We start from the raw sequence: 21249 nt of genomic DNA on the forward strand, positions 1-21249 counted from the left end.
AGGAGTACTTGTGGCACCTTAGAGACTAACAAATTTATTAGAGCATAAGCTTTCGTGGACTACAGCCCACTTCTTCGGATGCATATCCGAAGAAGTGGGCTGTAGTCCACGAAAGCTTATGCTCTAATAAATTTGTTAGTCTCTAAGGTGCCACAAGTACTCCTGTTCTTCTTTTTGCGGATACAGACTAACACGGCTGTTACTCTGAAACTTGTTCATGAGTTAGGTTATTTCTGTAGCTAATAGTGCTTCTCAAATGATTGAAGCTTGTGTTTTTGTAGATGGTGAACCAAGTTTTCATATCTGGCTTAACAGAATGCATATCTAATCCATTAGACAACTGCCCCTTTTTGTCAGATTGATAAGAATCTGCATGGGGATGATGATGATGAGACTTAACTACCTTTCCTTAAACAAAACAAAATATGTATGAATGCATGTTACCTACTTCAAATAATAGTTCATATACATAATTTTATTATGAATTAGTTATCTTTTTAAACTAATTGTACAATATTTTTCTCGAGAAATAGTTATCAGTGGATAAACATGTTAAATGCTATGTTCTGCTTGTGATTAGGCCCTATGATGATGTCACTTGAATAGATATGTGGACAGAGTTGGCATCGGGTTCCTGGGTCAGTGTTTTTGTTCAGTGATGTCTGAGAGAAAATAACAGAACACCACTAGCTGTCACCTTCAGCCCCCAACTAAAACCTCTCCAGCGCAGCATCAGAGATCTACAACCTATCCTGAAAGATGATCCTTTACTCTCACAGATCTTGGGAGACAGACCTGTCCTCGCTTACAGACAACCCCCCAACCTAAAGCAAATACTCACCAGCAACCACACATCACTGAACAAACCCACTGACCCAGGAACCTATCCTTGTAACAAAGCCCGATGCCAACTCTGTCCACATATCTATTCAAGTGACATCATCATAGGGCCTAATCACATCAGCCAAACCATCAGGGGCTCGTTCACCTGCACATCTACCAATGTGATATATGCCATCATGTGCCAGCAATGCCCCTCTGCCATGTACATTGGCCAAACCGGACAGTCTCTACGCAAAAGAATTAATGGACACACATCTGACATCAGGAATCATAATACTCAAAAACCAGTGGGAGAACACTTTAACCTGTCTGGTCATTCCATCACAGACCTGCGGGTGGCTATCTTAAAACAGAAAAACTTCAAAAACAGACTCCAACGAGAGACTGCTGAGCTGGAATTGATATGCAAACTAGATACAGTCAACTCAGGATTGAATAAGGACTGGGAATGGCTGAGCCATTAGAAACATTGAATGTATCTCCCCTTGTAAGTAATCTCACACTTCTTATCAAATTGTCTGTACTGGGCTAGCTTGATTATCACTTCAAAAAATTTTTTTTCTCTTACTTAATTGGCCTCTCAGAGATGGTAAGACAACTCCCACCTGTTCATGCTCTCTCTCTGTGTGTGTGTGTGTGTGTGTGTGTGTGTATATATATATATATCCTCAATATATGTTCCACTCTATATGCATCCGAAGAAGTGGGCAGTAGCCCACGAAAGCTTAGGCTCTAATAAATTTGTTAGTCTCTAAGCTGCCACAAGTACTCCTGTTGTTTTTCCTAAATACCTGTTATCATTCTCTGTGTTTTATAACCATAACACACTTGAAAATGTTAGATACCATGAATATTTGGAAGTCTGGGTCTCTAATCCAATTTCTGGAAATCTCTTGATTACAATAAAGTTGCTAATATGTAAGAGGAGTTAATATTACAAGTGTGGGACTGAAGTTGTTAAATAAGTCTTGTCTAAAGCACTAATGAATTCATAGCTATCATAGGGCTGAACCTGGGTTTGCGAGTGAGTGCTTGCTATTTGAAAGAATTCAACAGCCTTCTGCTTAAAATTCTGGGCCTGCATTCTTCCTATAAGAGGAGTATTACTCAGATGAAGTAAAAGAAAATGGTATTATGTTTCAAGATAACATTACTAGAATTCTATCAGAAGTAATTTATTAGTCAAAGAATTTACTAATGAGAGAGTGTTTAAAACATATAACAAACTCTTTAATTCACGCTTTGCTTGGATTGAGAAAGAATAAGTATTTTATTAGAATCCATTCTCTATGCCAAAATATTTATCAGAGCATGATGCCTTTAATTTTTGTTTTATGTACCAAAGAAAACATTTTCATTGTTTCAGAAAGTTTTCTAAAAATATATTCAGAAATACCCATATGGATTCCGATTTCCGATAGAACTGCAAACTTGATGAAGTGGCAAAGGAAAGAAATGATTGACAATGATAGAATCTGAGATTTCCCGGAGATCCTGGAACTTTGCATAGCTAATACACAATACTGTTTTTACTCTGAAATAAGGAAGATTTCTTAAATTTTAAAATTATTTTCCCCAAAAACAGGGCTTGGTGGCTAGCTTGAGAAAAGCATGCATCATAGCAATGTTCTCTTTGAGCTAATCAATAATCCCTATTTTGCAAATGATCTAGGAATGAGTAGAGTTCTTCAGGATTATTTCTGCTGAATTTGGGGTTCATTTGTTTTGATTTAGGTTTAAATTTTATTATTTTATGTTGTATATCTGTGAAGGCTCTCTTGGCATGTGCAAAAGAACTGATTGAAATGCAAAGCAATTTGGTGGACAGACTGTCTTCTTGTCCTGTTTACACAGCACCTAGTACAAGGCGGTCCTGGTCCATGTCAGGGGCTCTTAGATGTTGTTATAATACAAATCATAATAATAATTCAGTATCTGAAATACTGAGATATTAAAAATGTACTTAACTGGTGTCTTCTTTTTTCTTTTCTAGTTGGGTTGAAAACTTTGGACATGAAGGACTGGGATTGTTGCTGGATGTTTTAGAAAGACTGGTGGAAACAAAACCGTAAGGACGCTTTATGTAAATCTTGAATTTTGTGTAATATATGATTACATTGTAATTACAACTTAAATTTTTTATATCAATTCAGTCAGGACAGAGTTGTGAAGAGGAGTCAGCATAAGATCATACAGTGTTTGAAGGCCTTTATGAATAATAAGGTATGTGATTTATTGCTACTCAATAATTGAGTTTATTCATAAGGTAGTCTATGCTACATTATGATTTAGATACATGGATTACCATGGTTTAACCTGAAGTGACTTTATTTGCTTAGATGGTTTTCAGATATTATATCTGAAAGAAAACCACTGTTATGTTTCAGCCCCTTAAGCCCAGATCCATTAATGTGCATGGATTGTGCTGTATACTCAAACCAAATATTTTGATCCAAGTTGAAATTTGTGAATCTTGACAATTAAACATAGTCAATAAGTTCAACTCTTTCAATTGCTTTAAATGACAAGTTTAATGTGGAAAATGTTATTTCAATATCCAACTTTGAAATTGTTTCTTCTGTTAGGATGAAAGCATCCGTTCCGTTTCATTCCTCAGCAAGAAGCTGAGTATCTGTACAACATGTTTAGCTAATAGTTCAATGGATTGATTTGTATACTGATTGTAAAGCTAAAAAATTTCAAGACCCTCATTTAATTTCTTGAACAGTGTACATGGTTTCAGAGTTTAAGTACACAGCCTAATCACCTGTAGTGGTTTTAATATAAAATGTAATTTCCACTAAATTTTCTTGAAGAAACAAAGAATACAAATTAACCCAAGAGGCTAATATTTAGCTACTGAAATCATAATGGCCTATTAAATATAGTCATAATTCAAACTTCTAAGAAAATTGAGCTTCTCTTTTTCTGTGATGCTGCATCATTATAAAGAGATTTTCCTATTTGTTTAGCATAAGTATTCCTTTTGCACAGTGCTAGGAACAGCTCTTCCAATTTCTTTGTCATGATACTTCACGTTGGTACTACTTGTTTTTCATGAGGCCTTTGGCATTCCTGTCAAATGTCTGATCCTCGCTAGTTTCATACAAATTTATCCACCTCCCAAACCACACATCTTTTAGCCATATCAACCCATGAAGCCCTGGGGTGGTCTCCTCATATCCTCTTCTGTAGCATTTCAGACAAGTTTACAGATACCCTGGGAAAAAGGTCGTGGATCTGCTCGCGCTCGCGCTCTCTCTCTCTCTCTCTCTTTCTCTGCTTTGATGGTTAAGTCAGCTCCCTTACGGAATCTCAAATTATTTTCAACTAAGTGTACAATAATCTTTTTACATAGTTACTTCCTGGCTGCTAAAGAGTGTAAGAAGAGCATCAGGATGCCCCTTCCATGCCAGCTCAGAATCACCTCACCACTGATACCCAAATGTGAACATCTAGGTAGACTGGTTTCCTCCCTGAGGTACCAGAACTCAATTCTTTGCCTACAGATTCAAACAGTAACTCTTGTGATCTGTCTGTTTGCTCCAGGAAATTGGATAAACATCAAAAATTTAGTATACTAACACCATTGGTCTTTCAGTCTCAACTGCGGCCACATATATGACCTATATACATTCAGATGCCACTGACCAAGCACCTGTATCCCTGCATCCCAGTTGATTCCTTTTGCAATGCAGAAGTCGTTGCCTGGATCCAGAGTGAATGGGACCCAAATTCATCAGGAGGGAATCCTGACTGTGTGTCTTTGACTGCCACAAACTGGAATTGGATGAGATAACTCTCGTGAAGCAATAATGGCCATGACCAGCCAGCCTCAGTTCTGTATAAGTTCCTAATGTTTTCCCACCTTCATGCAATAATATGGTCTCACTTTCCTGTTCTGTCTTTGACATTTCAGGATCAAGGTGACTGATCATTTGCCCCACTATAAATTGCTAAACTCTGATGCCTTATTAGAAATATCCTTTATAAACAATCCAGGCATCAGTTCACTGTTTCTAAATACTCCAAAAAGTGGCAGTGGGAATATGACTTTAAAGATGTGCCTTGTCTGTATTGACATACCTATTGAGGAACTCCCATCAGATCCCAAAATATCTGAATAATGATGGTTCCTTGGGGATGTGACTGGGGCCCCAGGGGAGCCATGAAGAGAGTGCTCAGCTAGGGCAAATTGCAAAGAATGGGTCAGATGACACCCCCCCCCCCCAACTGGTGATTATTCTAATGCTTAGATTCAATAAGCCAGCAACAAAACAGCTTCTATAATATCTTTCTGGTTACTGAGAAGCCAAAAATACAGTTCCCTTAAAGCAACCCAGCCCTGAGCTCCCACCCAGACAGCCAGGTCACACATGATGAGGATTACTGAAAATTTTGTTCATCATAGAAAAGTAATATCAATCCCAAAGGATTGGATACATTACTCCTCAGGTCAATGAATATTTCAGACCTTACCCAAATACATGCTTACAGCCAATTCTTATTAGCTAAGCTAAGATTTATTAAAAAAAGAAGAGAGAATTGGTTAAAATATCGTTGTACATACAGATATGAATAGAGTTCTTAGGTCAGTTTCGTAGTAGAGATGGTGAGCTTTAGAGTTTCAAAAAGCCCTTTTAGAATTAGTCCATAGGTTACAATCCAATGTTTAATATCCGGGTGATCCAAAATGGAACTGGAGACCTCAGTCTTGCAACTCAAACTTCCCCTGATGAAGCTTAAGTAGATCTGAAATGAAAGCATCTGGGTCCAAGAGTTTTTACAGATCCCTGGCATGCTATTGTCAGCTTCTTGACAGCCGGTGTTCCTTGGGTGAAGAAGAATAGTGTCTTTGAAGCATCCTCCTATTTTGTAAGTATCCCTGGTAGTTAGCTACATGGATTAATATAAGGCAATTGCTTATCTCCCATCATTTACAGGTAATTTACTATATGCCTCAAAGAGAAATGAAGACCGTGATATCACTACATTTACAGTTCAGTTAAATGTTAAGATCTCCTTTTGATCTCTGAATTAACAGAATACAGCGATAGACAGGAACAGTTAGGGGTTGACAATGTAACCAAACAATATATATGTAAACACTCAAAAAACCACAGTCATTATATACTAATATGTCTCTAAAGGTTGAATCTGGGTCAATTAGCCTGCAAGTTGTTGAACCCTTTCTTGCCCTGTGTCACAGAGGGTCTTCCCTAGGATTTCTGGATGGAGATAACACTTTAATAGGTTTCTAACTAGAACACCACCACAAAGGTACAGATAACCTGATATTCTGATACAAAATAGTAAATTTGTTCTAAAGTGTAGTACTTTTCATTTGTTGGTATTGAATTTCATCATGTTGATTTCAGTTCTATAGTTCATCAAGGTCATTTTGAATTCTAATCCTAATTTAATCTACCGGTAAATCACATTTCCCTACTTTACTCATGAGACTATCATGTGTGACTGTATCAAAAGCCTTACTAAAATTAAAATGCATCATGTCTACTGCTTCCCCATATCCACTAAACCAGTATTCCTGTAAATGAAGGTAATTAGGTTGGTTTGGCATGATTTTTTCTTGACAAATCCATGTTGTATATGTCATTGTCTAGGTGCTTACAAATTGATTGCCCAAGAATGTATTCCAGTGTTTAAGATATCAGAGTGAGAACAACTGGTCCATAATGCCAACAATGGGTTGTCTTATTAAAGAAAGGTACTGTGTGTGCCCTTCTCCAGTCCTCTGGGATGTCACCTACCCTCCAAGAGCTCTCAAAGATAATTGCTAATGCTCCCAGGGTTGCTTTTGTTAGTTCCTTAAGTACCCTAAAATGAAGTTAGTCAGGCCCTGCCAACTTGAAAATATCTAATTTATCTAACTATTCTTTAGCCTGTTCCTTTCCTATTGTGGCTTGTATTCTTTTCCCATTTGTTGTTAATATTAATTGTGTTAAGCATCTGGTCCCAATTGACATTGACCTTGATGATGAAAAGTAGGCATAACATCATCTTGGCTTTCTTGGTATTATGCTTGATTAGCTCTCCCTCCCCAATAAGTAGTGTCTTTTGTCTTTTGTCTATCTCCTGCTCCTAATGTATTTATAGAACCTCTTCTTATTGTCTTATGTCCCTTGCTAGATGTAACACATTTTGTGCCTTTGCCTTTCTGATTTTATCCCGATACGCGTACTCTATTTTTTTGTATTCTCTGTAGCAATTTGTCCATGTTTCCACTTTTTGTGGGATTCATTTTTCAGGTCATTGTAGGGGTTGTGAGTCTTGTGTTGCACAAGTATAGACTATAGCAGCTCTTCAGTGTCTTCACATCTACATGAGGACCAACAATCCAACTGTTAAGAGGGTTAAGAATGGTCTTTTAGAAAATAAATTAATGTTTTCTTTTATCTTCAGATGTTGAAAAATAACATTCCTAAGCAAATTTTGCTTTGGGCCTTTTAATGTGTTTCATTAACCTCTTCAATTATTCTTAATAATGAAAACTGCCTGGAAATATCAAATTTCCCTATTAAATATTTAATAAACAGTTGGGAAAAGTGCACCACTATATTGTAATGATGGTTTATGCTTGTTTGTAAATACCTGTACCATCTGACAAGGACTCAAATTGATATTTAGTGAATTTACTATACACCAAATTATAAAAATAATAATAATAAAAATATATGGAGATATACCTATCTCATAGAACTGGAAGGGACCCTGAAAGGTCATTGAGTCCAGCCCCCTCCCTTTACTAGCAGGACCAATACTGATTTTGCCCCAGATCCCTAAGTGGCCCCCTCAAGGATTGAACTCACAACCCTGGGTTTAGCATTTACTGGAATATTGTGTGCTGCATTCAGAGGTTTTCAGGGAATAATTAGATTCTTAACATCTCTAGGCAAAGAGATAAAATTAAATCTCTGATTGAAAAAAAACTTTCAATCCCCAGCAAATTTGTGTTGCAACCTTATATGGCTGTTACTATATCACCCTACGGATAAGTGTTTTCTGTGGGAACACCCAGTTTTCTTTTCCAGTGATGTGGTGTAGTGTAAATTATTTTGCATATCCTTCATATTCTTTCTTTACTGAGAGAAGGAAAAGTTTAAATGAAACATAACTTTGAGGACGATACAGTTAATTCATATTCTGCTACTGCTATTTAGAATTTATTATTTCTTCAAAGTTTTTGATTAAAATTATGTTAATTTTGTTACAATTCATTTTTATCTTTTTTGGATTTTGTGAAGCACATGATTGACAATCTTGGTGTCTGTTTTACGTCACTCAATATTGATTAACTTTATATGAAAGAGGACTGGAGCAAAAATTTTCATCTATCGGGCATTGATATCCATGATTCTTGCAGAAAAAAGAAAATTCTTATTCTTTACTCCAGCTTCAGTGTTTGTATTTCAAAATGCAGAATTTGCAGACTGAAAATGCCACTTAACAAATTCCATTAGACCAATATGTCAGTATCGTTCACATTTGCTATTTCTTAAGTTTCAATTTTGCTTGCATGAGTTTTTAAAACTTAAGCCTTCATTATCTGTTGATGTTACTTTAGTATGGGTTGGAAAGAATAATGGGAGAAGAAAGGAGCCTTTCGTTGCTGGCCAGAGCAATTGATCCCAGACAAACTAACATGATGACTGATGTTGTTAAACTCCTGTCTGCAATATGCATTGTTGGAGAGGAAAACATGTAAGTATACAATAAATACAATATACCCTTTTAAAACTTCTAATTGTATTTAGATAGTCATTATCTATTGAATAAGTTTATTGAAACCTCCATTTTTACAAAATCTTAATTTCAAATGTATTAATTTTAGAACTGAAAGTAAATATCTTTACTGTTGCCACCACTTTGTCAGATTTAAGTACCTTCTTAAAGTTTAACATTTTAAATTTGTTTTTATCACTACCAAGTACACCGTAATTGGGTTTCCACATGTCGGAAATATGAAGTAACAGCATGTTAAGATGTTAGTTCCTGAAAAGTGAATTAATAATGTCTTGCTTTTTTACCTGTAGGCTATAGGCACATATTTCTTAAACAAGTAAGTTCATACACTTCACATTAGATTTCTGTGTTAAAAAGTGGATTAGGATTTATGTTAGCGGGAAACTATTAGTTTAATTTAGTTATTGACAGCTAATAAGGCATTTATTAGGAACAGCAAAATTTACCACCATGGGGGAAGGAGTTGGAGGAAGTGGTGCTGGGAGATGGAGAAAAAAATTGACATCCTTCCTCCCCAACCCTCCATTGTGTTAGGTTTTTGTTTGTAAATTTCCTATTATGTTTCAATAACTAAATTAAGCTAAAAGTTTCCTTCTAACAAAAATCCCAATTTAACACAAAATTACAGTTTAAAATGTATAGCCCTGCTTTTCTTTAAGAAATTTGTGCCTATACCCAACAGGTAAAAAAGCAAGGGGCGCAGGTGAGGGAGATTACTTATCTGTCCCATAAATGGAATTGTCTTCTAATTTCCTATAGCCTTGAAAAAATTTTGGAAGCTGTAACAACAGCAGCAGAAGAAAGGAACATTGACAGATTTTCCCCCATTGTAGAAGGCCTCCGGGATAACTCAGTTCAACTGCAAGTAAGTATTCTTTCTTTTATGAAGAGAACTTTGACATCAAAACAAAAATGAAATATGTATATTCTATGCTGAATTTTTCATTAGAATGAAATGGAAGCTATCCAGATTAGGTCAAGTTTTGAAATAAAAGCTATGTAACTTAAGAAGTGTAGGTTATTGCTGAAGCAATTTTTAGGGATAAACCATTTTGACACTGCACAACTGTCACCAGACCTCAGAGGGTCACAGCTCACCCAGGAACTGGTGGTTATTTTACCATCAGATATACTAAGCCAGTAACAATAATAATCGATTTCACCACACTGGTTAACAAAAAATCAAACAAGCTCCCACTCCCTGTTATAGGCTATAATGGACCTGAATTTCTAATATGAAAAATAAACAGGACCCTGCCTCTCAAACTTTAAAAACAATTTTTTTGAACACCATTATACATGATAAAAAAAGACACAAGTCCTTGGATTTTCCTTTGCAAATCACCTTTGAAGGGTGAAAATGTTTTGGTGTTAATGTACAGTAAATGATCAGTTTCTTGCCTGTGTTCCTTATGTTAATCCCATATAATATCTAAATACTAAGATAACAGCAGGCAGTTTAGTCTAAAACTATGCAATGTACCAAGTAAGGATATGGTCCAAATCCATCTTTTCCAAGGTGTCACCATTGTGCTGACTCTCTCATCGCTACTATGTTTGACAAGGTAAATAGCTTAATAGGTGGCAGATTTGCCAGTGAAAGAAACTATCTCTTAGTCAGTGGAAATTAACCCTTCAGTCTATAGGGCACTTAAAGTTAGAAAATTTGTCTTCACGGGAGTCTGCTCTGAGTCTAGACTGCATAATATTTTAAAACTACTCAGAAGCAGCTGCATCTGCATTCAGGTTTAAAAAAAAAAAGAAAAAGAAAAAAGAAAAAAATGTAAGGTTAAAAATGTTATGGCAGTTGTCTCCTTGTGTGTTGCAGATAATATTTTGCATGAGGTATATTTTAATGCTAGCTAGCTAGCTATGAATTGACAGTGTAAGTTTGTCGTCTATCAGATGAAGGGAAATGAAGGGAGGATGTGGATGACTTTGTGGCCAATGTGAAACATTAGTTTAAACGTGAGGCCATATATTTATATACAAAGCATGTATTCCTTATTAGGTTTGGATAATAAATCTTGGCCCATATAGGCAATCCTCTGCACCTTAATAGCTAAAACTCAGTGTTCACCCTGCTACAAAAATGAGTTGTCTAAAATTTGTGATGAAACCAAAATAGGCTGTGTAATAAGATGTGTTGGAGCAAATTTGGCAAGCTGATCTTATTTCACTAAGATTGATTCAAAAAGGTAGAGCTTTCACACAAGTCCCTCTTTTCTATAGAGGGGGCTTGGATGCTGCAGAATCTTAACCATCATAGACAGATGCAATACTGTGCATTGCAGAGTTCAGCAATGTTCCTTGTTCCACTGAAGCTTTCTGTCATATTTACTAGGACCTGTCGGCCCCTTATCCCTGAACAGGATTAACTAGACAGTTCTCTTAGCAGCTTGGAATAGGAAGTTAGATACCCATCTGGCCAAATGAACCTTCCTGGATTCCGTGCACTATTTCACCCTTGATTGATCTGGTCCTATGAGCCATGAAATTTGCTCAGATATTGCTTCATTTTAGGCCAGGCCAAGACATCCTAGCTCCAGCAGTTTGGGTCTTCTCATTGTGGTAGGAAAGACCCTTCAAATTTCTCCAGCCATCCTCATGGTGCAGTCATAAGATGCAAGTCTACAGATAGGGAGAGAAATCAGTGTCCCTTCAAATCAGGAACTGACCGGAAGGTTCCAAAGACCTTTTTTTTTGGATGCATGTGGTCACCAGTGGGAGGAGGCTCATGTTCCTATTTGTTGCTGCTGTCACCTTAGCGACCATAAAATCTTGAGTATGGGAGGTTCTGCCAACTCACAGGAGTGAGAATTCTGCAAGATACCTTCAGAAAAGCAGAAGTTTTCCTTTTCATATTATTTTTAAAAATTAATAGTTAAATTAAAAATACTTTTTTAGCGTTTTATCAGTCTCATAGTATTAAACATATTGATTTTGTTGAAGATATTGCTGGTAAACAGGCACGGTTCCCCACTAAGTTATCTGTAGCTGTCCTGGAGGCTTGAACCTTAAAGAATTCAGTTTGTTTTTATACATCATCTTTAAACTACTAATCAAAGGTTATACTAGACATTTCTGACTTAAAATATTATGCTCATTTCATAGAAGATGAACTTTGCTCTTATTGAGTTCTTTAAAGTTATTTTTCTTTCTCAGCAGTGTTAGTATTGAAACTAATATAATAAGTCATATTAATGTCCCATTAGTGATGTTGCAGTTAAGACACTTTTATTTTAAACCTTGTATAATGGTTAGAATGTATCCTGCACGAACCTTGTAGTTGAGGCTTCTGTAAGCATTTCTGTGCTCTGATGCTAGATGTTTTTAAAGTTGCAGCCAGTATTTGAAGTGGGAATTGCCACAAGAGGATTGATGTCTACAATCTACCAACTAATTTAAAAACCACAGTAATTGTATGAAATCTGTGTTGAGTGTACCAGACTTGACACACACGATTTTCAGAAGGTGGAGGGGAGTGTAAACCAGCAGCATGTAAGGGGCAAGAGAGGAAAGGGGACCAAGGAAAGGAGGCGTGATGCTTTGACATGTTGTCTTTAAGTGTCTGAGAAAAGGCGTCTCTGCTTAAAATCTGAATTGAGAGAACTCCTTTTCCTAGGAAGTTTCTGAAGGATGAAAACTTGGCTTACTCTGATTTGCTCACAGCATGAACCAAATTCCACTGGCATTTGAGCTAAAGCCCCCATGGTGAGAATATCTGCTCATATAATCACTGAATCATTGGTCTGTTGCAACCACTACTTTCAGGTGCTTATTATGAATAAATTAGCCTTTCAGTTGAAGCTCCATGTTGATATTCTGCTTTAAATAAAACATTTTTAGAATTGGTCACAATGCATTCAACTACTTCTGTCCCTCTTCCCAATACAGGGAGCTCCTTGGGATAGAATCAGGAGTCTCCCCGTCTTTCCACTGAAATTGGAGGCAGCAGCTGATTGCTGTTCCCCGCACCACATCCAGCGATTTCCTATAGTGGAGGTTGGAGACTTCATACGTCATCCTCTCCAGGGCTGGGGTGATGCAAGTGTGACTTGGTTTTGCAGCAAGGACTGTAGAAGGGCAGGAGAAGTTAATGAGGCATTAGCACTTTCAGTAACTGTAGAAGAATTTCACCCGCCACGCTCCCAAATACACATTCTAAGCCTTAGTATGTTTGTTAGGTGGATGGTGTGGACAGTGTGGGTAGCAAGCTGTTGAAGAATCTGGCAGAGATGGGTGAGGCAGTGGTTCTGGCATGAGGGGAAAAAAAATACAAGCTGTGTACCTTTTCACAGCTTGCATGTATGTTGTCCGCCCTGTCTATTTTGATTGTATACTAGGGGACGTGTACTGATTTGTTTGTACAAATTCTCGTTGGCACAACAGGGTACCTGATCCTGAATCAGGACTTTGTGCTACCACAATAATAGTCAAATTAGAAAAAAGGTTGCTTACGGTTAGTTGAGAACATTTTCAGCTACTTTCCCCAGCTCTGGTAATTAACCATCTACTTTATTTTGAATATCATAGATTGCTAGGCCAGAAGTGACCATTGTGATCATCTATCTGACTTCCTGTATAACACAGGCCATAGAACTTCCCCAGTCTTGTTCTAAAAGCTTAAAGTTTACCCTCATGCATAGTTGGAGAAGCAGAGGGAAGAGTTCCTCTGGTGGCAGGTGGAGGCAGTAGCTCTGAATCTGGGCCAGGCTTCAGCCTCAGGGGCCAATCTGCGGTCTCTTACATTGAGGAGGTATAATAAAGAGGTTGTATTCAGTTTTACTAGTTACTTCGGTTTCTCTGTTAGTTGGGGCCCAGGGTGTATATCATAACTGCCCCATGCTCTCCCCCAACCACACACAGTATGCAGTTGTGTATAATATTAAGCACCCACCACAATCCAAGAACGGTGCTTTGCTTAGCAACTCATTCCCTTGCTTTGGGTTGTGTATGGGCATGTCTGTGATAATCATTCTTTTGTTGTTCTGTTATTTACATTCTAAAGAAACCGTTTTGGAGTCAGTAATTACTCATTTTCAACAAACTTGTTTTATTTAGGAGGCTGTTTTGCAAAACAACAAATGGAAACTTGTTTATCCATAACTTCTACTCCTGCTCCGGGACTGTTAGAAAACTCGTGTGTTTCAATGACCCTGAGATCTATGGCAGTGGGAGTTTAAACTCCTGGAAGGGTGACCCAAATCTGACAGATGAAAGGGTAGGGAGCAGATGAAAAGCAGTCTACTGGTCTTCCAGGTTGGGGATTGAACACTAGGCAAACAACCTATCCTTTTGTAAGAGTTAAGTTACAGGTAGCCATTCCAGCAAACAGCATAACTACTATTGATTTGTGGGTTAGGTTACAATTACAGCATGTGATCCAAAATCTTCCTAGTGACCTCCATTAGGATCCATTCAAATACCCAGTGCATACGCTGCACCAACCTATATTGTGGCTGCTACACTGAAATCAGAGACAGAACAGATGAGAGAAATTATGAAAAAATCTAAATGTGAAATTGTTCTGTGAACATGAAACCTACATAATAGTAATAGTAAACGAATGGAGTTTATGATCTGACACAGACATATTCCCCAAACGATTACACTAGCCTTTAAGTATTCAAGTTAAGGTGGCAAAGTTATGGCTTACTGGTCATCTTTGGTTTAACAGATCTGGATGCAAGCTCTGAATTTCTTATTGCTTGTTTGTAGTACCCTGGTGCCTAGAAGTCATTGACCAGGACCCCATTGTGCTATACAAACACACAAGAAGACACTCCCTGCTTCGCAGAACTTACAAACTATGTGAAAGGCAAGAGACAACATGTAGCTACAGATAGAAAAAGGATGTATAAGGAAACAATCAAGCAATATTGGTCTGCATGATAAACAGTGATCTTAGCACACCTTACCCTAACTGTTGTCAAGCTTTTTGTAGGCAGCACAGCAAAGGAGAGTTTTGAGGAGGATTTGGAAGGTGGATAATGAGGAGGCTTTGTAGGTGATACTTGTGAGGAGCTCTTCCTAATCATGAATAGGGCAGCATGGGAGAAAGCGCACAAGTGCTGGTTAAATTTTCAGACAAGCAAGTGATGGAGGTTGGCATCCTGGGCTGATTAAAGGCAGAGTTAACTTCTCATAGCAAATGAGAGATGATCGGTAGAGTGGGGTGTGATGCTGTGTATAAGAAAGATGACCATTTGTATCATTGTTGCTACCACTGTTGCCAGTTGCAACAAATCTTATACAAAATATGTCATGTAAGGTGTGACTGGAAAAGTTATGATTTGGTAAGTATGATTATCTTGTTTATATACACATATCTTTGAATCTGAAATTATGAATATTGGCTATGTACTTGTATCTTATTTTTTCTGCATGTGAAATTTACCAATTGCCAATTTTCATTGTGTCATACATTTGAAATATATATTCACATGTACAGTTTTCAATTTACATTAAGTTGTTAAAGCATTTTTTGGATAAAATCCCTAATGCATTAATTCACCAAACACTTTAAATATTCAGTATAACTTTACTATAAACTCTCTCTTAAGATACTGTTACTATGGGTGAAATGATCTAGGTTCTTGTATAAAATTGCAGCATTCAGGGGAGAAACAGAATTGAAATTAATGATTTTATGGTTACATGCCAAATATGTCATATCTCACTTTCTTATTTGGCATCTATGGCTTACTTTAATTTACCAAAATCTACTTATCTTTAATAATGACTTACACATGACAGATTACATTTAAAACTGTAAAATGTGGAACATGCTAAAGTAGGTATTCAGATTTCAGTAATGCCCTTTTAACATTAAAATATATCGAAAACTAAGAAATACTAGAGTCTATTTTCTTTTTCTGTTACAGGTAGCTTGTATGCAGCTCATCAATGCTCTTGTAACATCTCCGGATGATCTGGACTTCAGGCTTCACATCAGAAATGAATTTATGCGCTCTGGATTGAAGGAGATATTGCCAGTAAGTGGCTTGGTAGTCTCTTTGCATTAATATTTAAATTAGTGGACTACCTGAGTTGGGGGAGTTGTATGAAATGCATTCTTGAATATTATACTAAGTTTGAGTATTCAAGGGATTAAATATGAAAAACAGTTTTGAAAGAGGAATGAAAAAACTATACGTTATCTAGATGTATTAAATCAGCACTAATTTTATGATTTTAATGATAGAAAATATAGAACAGCATGTTGTGCAGATACATTTTTATTGAATAACTAATGTGAGTTCTTGTAATGTTACAATAAAATAACATAAACCTGTGCAAGTTACTCAGAATTGAAGGGCTTGTTTACATGTGCAATTTTTAGTTTTGTGTACCTTTCTACTACCTTTTCTTTGCAGCAATTGACATATATAAAGAATGATGCTCTAGATATTCAGCTGAAAGTCTTCAATGAGCACAAGGAAGAAGACATGATTGAGTTCTCCCATCGTTTGGAAGATATTAGATCGGAACTAGAATATCCTTTTGGGAGTGAGGAACTTAACATGTAGAAACAATAATGCTTTAGTATCAGAAAATTCAATTCAGTTTGTGTTAGCAATATAAGATTTTGTAACACAAAACTTGACTGAAATGTTTTTCTTAACTGGGTGTTTGAACAGTATACTGCTTTTTAGTAGTTTGTTTAAAATAAAAAAAAAAGTATATCCTAGATTGCAAATAAGAGATCCTGATTTCTTCTCCTTAACTTGTTTACTGAAGCAAATGATGTTTACAATATGGTGTGGAACACAGTCAAGGACACTAATGCCGAAGGATATTTTCTTTCTATTCTCCAGCATCTTTTGCTCATACGAAATGATTATTTTATACGGTAAGTTAAAATTGTGGTAAATATCAGCTCTTTAGTTTTGTTTCATTGTGCCAAACTGAATAATGGGATACAGTTTCAATAAAATCAAGTGACACATTATGTTGAGTTAGTCTATCAGTTTTGCATTTTGGGTTGCTATTAGGGAAATAATTGGTATTGCACAAATGGCATTATTACTTCATAATAAGATAGCATAAAGAAGAGAATGAATTCTGAATGAGAAGAAACTATTTAAACAAGTTTATTTTCTTTTTGATTAGAACACTATTGTGCTTTAATCTGAGGCCCTGTCCGTATTGGGATCTGAACTGTATTAGCTGCCTGTGTAGTCTATAGCACATACATCAATATTTGTAGATATAAAATTATGTTCTTAAATTAAGACTACTTGTGCTCTAGAACTGGGGGTGCCAGGTGTGCAATTCAGACATGCACAAACTCATGTCTTTTAAAAATGTGGCCCCGAATAAAGAAACTATAGGGGAGCGGCTAAGTTGCCCTATATTTAGGCTGCCAAATACTTCTTTAATGAAAATTCTTCTTTGAGTACTTGCTCATGTCGATTCCATTCTAGGTGTGTGCCTGCCCACATGCACAGTTATCGGAGACTTTACCTTAGCAATATCTGTGGGGTCGGCTGTGGTGCCCTCTGGAGTGCCATGCTCATGCGTCGGTGTATTAGGCACTGCTGGGCACCCTCTCAGTTCCTTCTTACTGCCCGTGGTGGTTGGTCGGAGCACCTCTCTCCCTTGCCTCACAAGTGGTCAGCGGTTCTTTCCCTTTGAACTTTGTGTTATAACTGTAAACCGTTTTAAGCCCTGTGCTGACTGTAATAGGCCTGTGCTTGTTAGTGACCTACGTGGCAGATGTTTGAAGAGCCCGGGGGAAAAGTGTTGCATCTGTAAGGACCTTCGTCCCAGGACGCAAAAGGAACGTGACATTTGTCTGAGGGCCCCTCCTCATGGATGGCTGCTCTCCGCCCAGCGTCAGAGCTCTCCTAACTGGACACAACCCCCAGCACTTCAGGCTTGGTGCGTAGCGCATCCCCGGCACCGGGCTCTACCCAGCACTGATCCCTTTCACCGGTACCCAAGAAGAAGTCTAAAAAGTGGGACCCGACACTGAGCAAAACAGATCAAGGGTCACTGGGTAAAGGACCATGTTCAGGCCGCCTGCCCACGCCAGAGCCACATGTCCCCAAGGGAACCTTCTACCCCAGTAAGGGAACCGCCACCGACTCCAGGGAGCAGTAGGGGACGGAGATTGACAGCAAAGTCAATGCCTTCCCAGCTCCTGGTGCCCAGAGAGCAAAGGACTCTCCCAGCGCAGCCGGCACTGTATGCGGCAATGGACCCGACAAAGGCTTCCTATGAGGGCAAGCCAGCCATGAAAGCCTCCCAGAAGGTGAGTGAATGCCGCCAGTCTCCAGAGCCAAGGCAGAGCTCTTTGGCACAACGTCCCTGGTCTCCTTATCAGCCTAGGTCACCGGTTCGTAGCCACAGATTGCCAGCACAATGCTTCTGGTCTCCGCCGTCTAGTCAAGACTCTCCCAGAGGGAAGTGCCGGTCACCGTATGGTTGGCACTGATCATCCTCACGCCGACAATCACTGTCGCCTAGATGCTCCCCAACACGGCACCGGTCTGCCTACTCAAGGCATCGTTCACCCACGGCAAAGGTTAGCCACCAGACTCAGGCGTTGATGGCTCCACCATGGTCACCGGAGGAGGGGGATTTCTCTGGTAGAGAGAGGGAGTTCAGCTCCTCGCCAGGATAGCATGGACATGACTGAGCTCCTGAGGCTGTATCCACCTCAGTGATGCCATCCTGGCTGCTGGACCAGTGGCCAATGCAATGGCCTTGTTATGACTGGGGCATGTCAGTTATGCCGATGCCCCGTCACACCAATCGTCGGTCGCTGCTTCGGACAAGCATCAAGCAGCACCGATGGCACTAGGCTTGGTGCAGGAGGCAAAGCAGAAGCTGAGGTGGAGTGCCAGGTGCCCAGCCCGAGAACCCTTTCCTCCATGGGCCCTCCCTCGGTGGTTCCGTCGTCCCCATCCCCTCCAGATGAGGCTGTGGTGGGGTCCTCTCACACTAACCCACCAGACGACTTTAAGGAGCACCAAGCCCTGCTCTGAAGGGTGGCCACTAACTTAGGCCTACAGGCAGAAGAGATGGCGGAGCTATCAGACAATTTTGTTTAATGTGCTCTCTGCATCCACCCCCACATGTGTCACCCTCCCGGTGCACCGGTGGATCCTAAAGATTTCCAAAGCCCTCTGGCAAACCCTGTCCTCAATCCCACCCACTTCCAAGAGGGCTGAGAAGTATTTTGTCCCTGCCAAGGGTTTTGAATACTTATATGCTCACCCATCCCCAGGGTCATTGTTTGTTTGTTTCAGTGGCCAATGAGAGAGACCAGCAAGGGCATTCTAGTTCCAGCCCCAAAAACAAGGAGGCCAAGAGACTGGACAGTTTTTTGGAAAGAATATTTATTCCATGGCCAGTCTCCAATTCAGAGATGCGAACCACCAGGCTCTGTTGGGGGAGATGTAACTTTAACCTGTGGGACTCCCTCCATAAGTTTAAGGACTCCATGCAGCAGGAGGTGGCCCAAGAATTCAGGGCCCTTGTTGAGGAGAGTACAGCAGTGGCTCTGCGTTGCCTCCAGATGGCCTGGGATATGGCTGATTTGATGGCCAGGATAGTCACCTCGGAGATGGTCATGAGGTGCATTTACTAGCTGCAGACCGCAGGCCTGTCCCAGGACATGTAGTCCTTGATACAAGATCTCCTGTTTGATGGAGTGAGACTCTTTGTGGAGCAATGGATGTGAGGCTGCACAGTCTGAAGGACTCTCGGGCCACCCTCTGCTCAGTGGGGTTGCATAATCCTCAATCGGCGAGGAAGAAATTCTGGCCACCCTCACCGCCAAGGCCTGGGCAGCCTCGGCAGGGGTCTACACGCAGAAGGAACACTAGTTTTAGTCGTCGCTGTCTTTCCTCTTCCCATTCACCTGCACAATCTGGCCCAGCGAAACATCATGGGGCACGTAAGTGTGCATTTTGAGCGTACGCCCCAGTCAACTCCCTGGATCTGCCCTGTCTTTTCCTCAACCATATCCATCCCTATCATTCAGCCTGGTTGCAGGTTACCTTGAAAGTAGACAAACTCCTACAACTAGGGGGTAGTGGAGGAGGTCCCTCAGAAACTGAGGGGGAAAGTTTCTACTCCCACTATTTCCAGATCCCAAAAGCAAAAGGGGGCCTAAGACCCATTCTGGAATTAGAGCAACTCAACAAGTACCTCAAGAAGTTGAAATTGTGCATGGTTTCACTGGCCTTCATCATTCCCTCTCTAGATCCTGGTTTTACCACTGCCCGCACTTGCCTAATGTTGCTAGGCCACATGGCTGTCATGCCTTGCTGCACCTCCGGCTGCTACAGGCGGGTTGATGTCCGTCTACATCCCCGACAGACACAATCTAGATTGGGTAGTTAAAGTGCCAGATCACATTCTGTTGTCCCTAGAGTGGTGGTTGAACTCTGGGTCGGTGTTGCAAGGAGTTGCCTTCGCGGCCCTCTCCCCCGTTGCTAACTCTGGTTTCTGATGCCTCGGACCTGGGCTGGGGAGTCCACCTGGGTGAGCTCAGTACACAAGGCCGCTGGTCGGGGGTTGATTGCTCCCTCCACATAAATGTCAGGCAGCTCAGGGCGGTTTGCTTGGCTTGTCAGTCATTTTGGTTCCACTTACAAGGCAAAGTGGTTCAAGTCCTGATGGACAACATCGCTACAATGCTTTATATCAACAAGCAAGGTGGAGCCAGGTCATCATCTCTCTACCAGGAAGCCCTCTGGCTCTGGGATTTTTGTGTGTGCAGCATGCCCTTGATCTCATGGCAGCACATCTTCCCAGAACCAGGAATGTATTCGCAGATCTCCTCAGCAGAGCCGCCTTGTCTAGACACACATGTTCACTCCACCCCAAGGTGGTCAGCAGGATTTTCCAAAAGTGGGAATCTCCCCATATGGACTTGTTTGCAACTCATCAGAACAGGAAATGTCACCTGTTCTGCTCATTTTGGGGAATCGACAGGGGCTCCTTGTTGGACACCACCTTACTCCTGTGGTTGGAGGCTCTCATGTACGCTTTCCCACCAGTGCCATTGCTTCACAGAGTGCTCATGAAGATAAAGCAGGGCAAGGCCAATGAGATCCTGATAGCCCCGGCTTGGCCTTGCCAACACTGGTTCGACACGCTGATGGACCCGTTGGTGATGACCCAGATGCAGCTGCTCCTCTGGCCATATTTCTTGTCCCAGAATCATGGCAGGCTCCTGCACCCGTATCTAGCAGCACTGCCTCTAACAGTTTGGTTGCTGCATGGGTAACGGCTGAAGAGCAGGAGTGCTTGGTCTACATCCAGAAGGTCCTACTGGGTAGTAGAAAGTCCTCCACTGGAACCATCTATTTGGCCAAATGGCAATGATTCATGTGCTGGATTTCGGCCCAAGGAGTTAGGCCTGAGCAGGCTTCGCTGCAGTCAATCCTGGATTACTTTATGCATCTCAAGCTCCAGGACTTGTCCCTTTCGTCAATTAAGACTCATAGACTCATAGACTTTAAGGTCAGAAGGGACCATTATGATCATCTGGTCTGACCCCCTGCATGCTGCAGGCCATAAAACCGTCCCTACCCCTTCCCTGGACTCTGCTGTTGAAGTCCCCCATCCTGTTTTTAGTGACTTCAATCGGCAGAGACCCTCCTGCTAGTGATCCCTGCCCCA

General features: G+C 40.1%; 1 protein-coding gene across 1 annotated transcript in view; it reads left to right on the top strand.

Annotated features, from left to right (window-relative positions):
- Nucleotides 1-21249, top strand: part of DIAPH3 (diaphanous related formin 3) — a 502197-nt gene that overhangs the window by 78849 nt on the left and 402099 nt on the right. Inside the window, exons 6-12 of the mRNA XM_054013650.1 lie at nucleotides 2837-2911; nucleotides 2997-3066; nucleotides 8429-8565; nucleotides 9367-9472; nucleotides 15495-15605; nucleotides 15987-16105; nucleotides 16346-16462. Of these exons, the coding sequence (XP_053869625.1) occupies nucleotides 2837-2911; nucleotides 2997-3066; nucleotides 8429-8565; nucleotides 9367-9472; nucleotides 15495-15605; nucleotides 15987-16105; nucleotides 16346-16462 (735 nt within the window). The remainder of the gene's footprint in view (nucleotides 1-2836; nucleotides 2912-2996; nucleotides 3067-8428; nucleotides 8566-9366; nucleotides 9473-15494; nucleotides 15606-15986; nucleotides 16106-16345; nucleotides 16463-21249) is intronic.

Source organism: Malaclemys terrapin, chromosome 1, assembly GCF_027887155.1.
Source record: "Malaclemys terrapin pileata isolate rMalTer1 chromosome 1, rMalTer1.hap1, whole genome shotgun sequence".
Lineage (NCBI taxonomy): Eukaryota > Metazoa > Chordata > Testudines > Emydidae > Malaclemys > Malaclemys terrapin.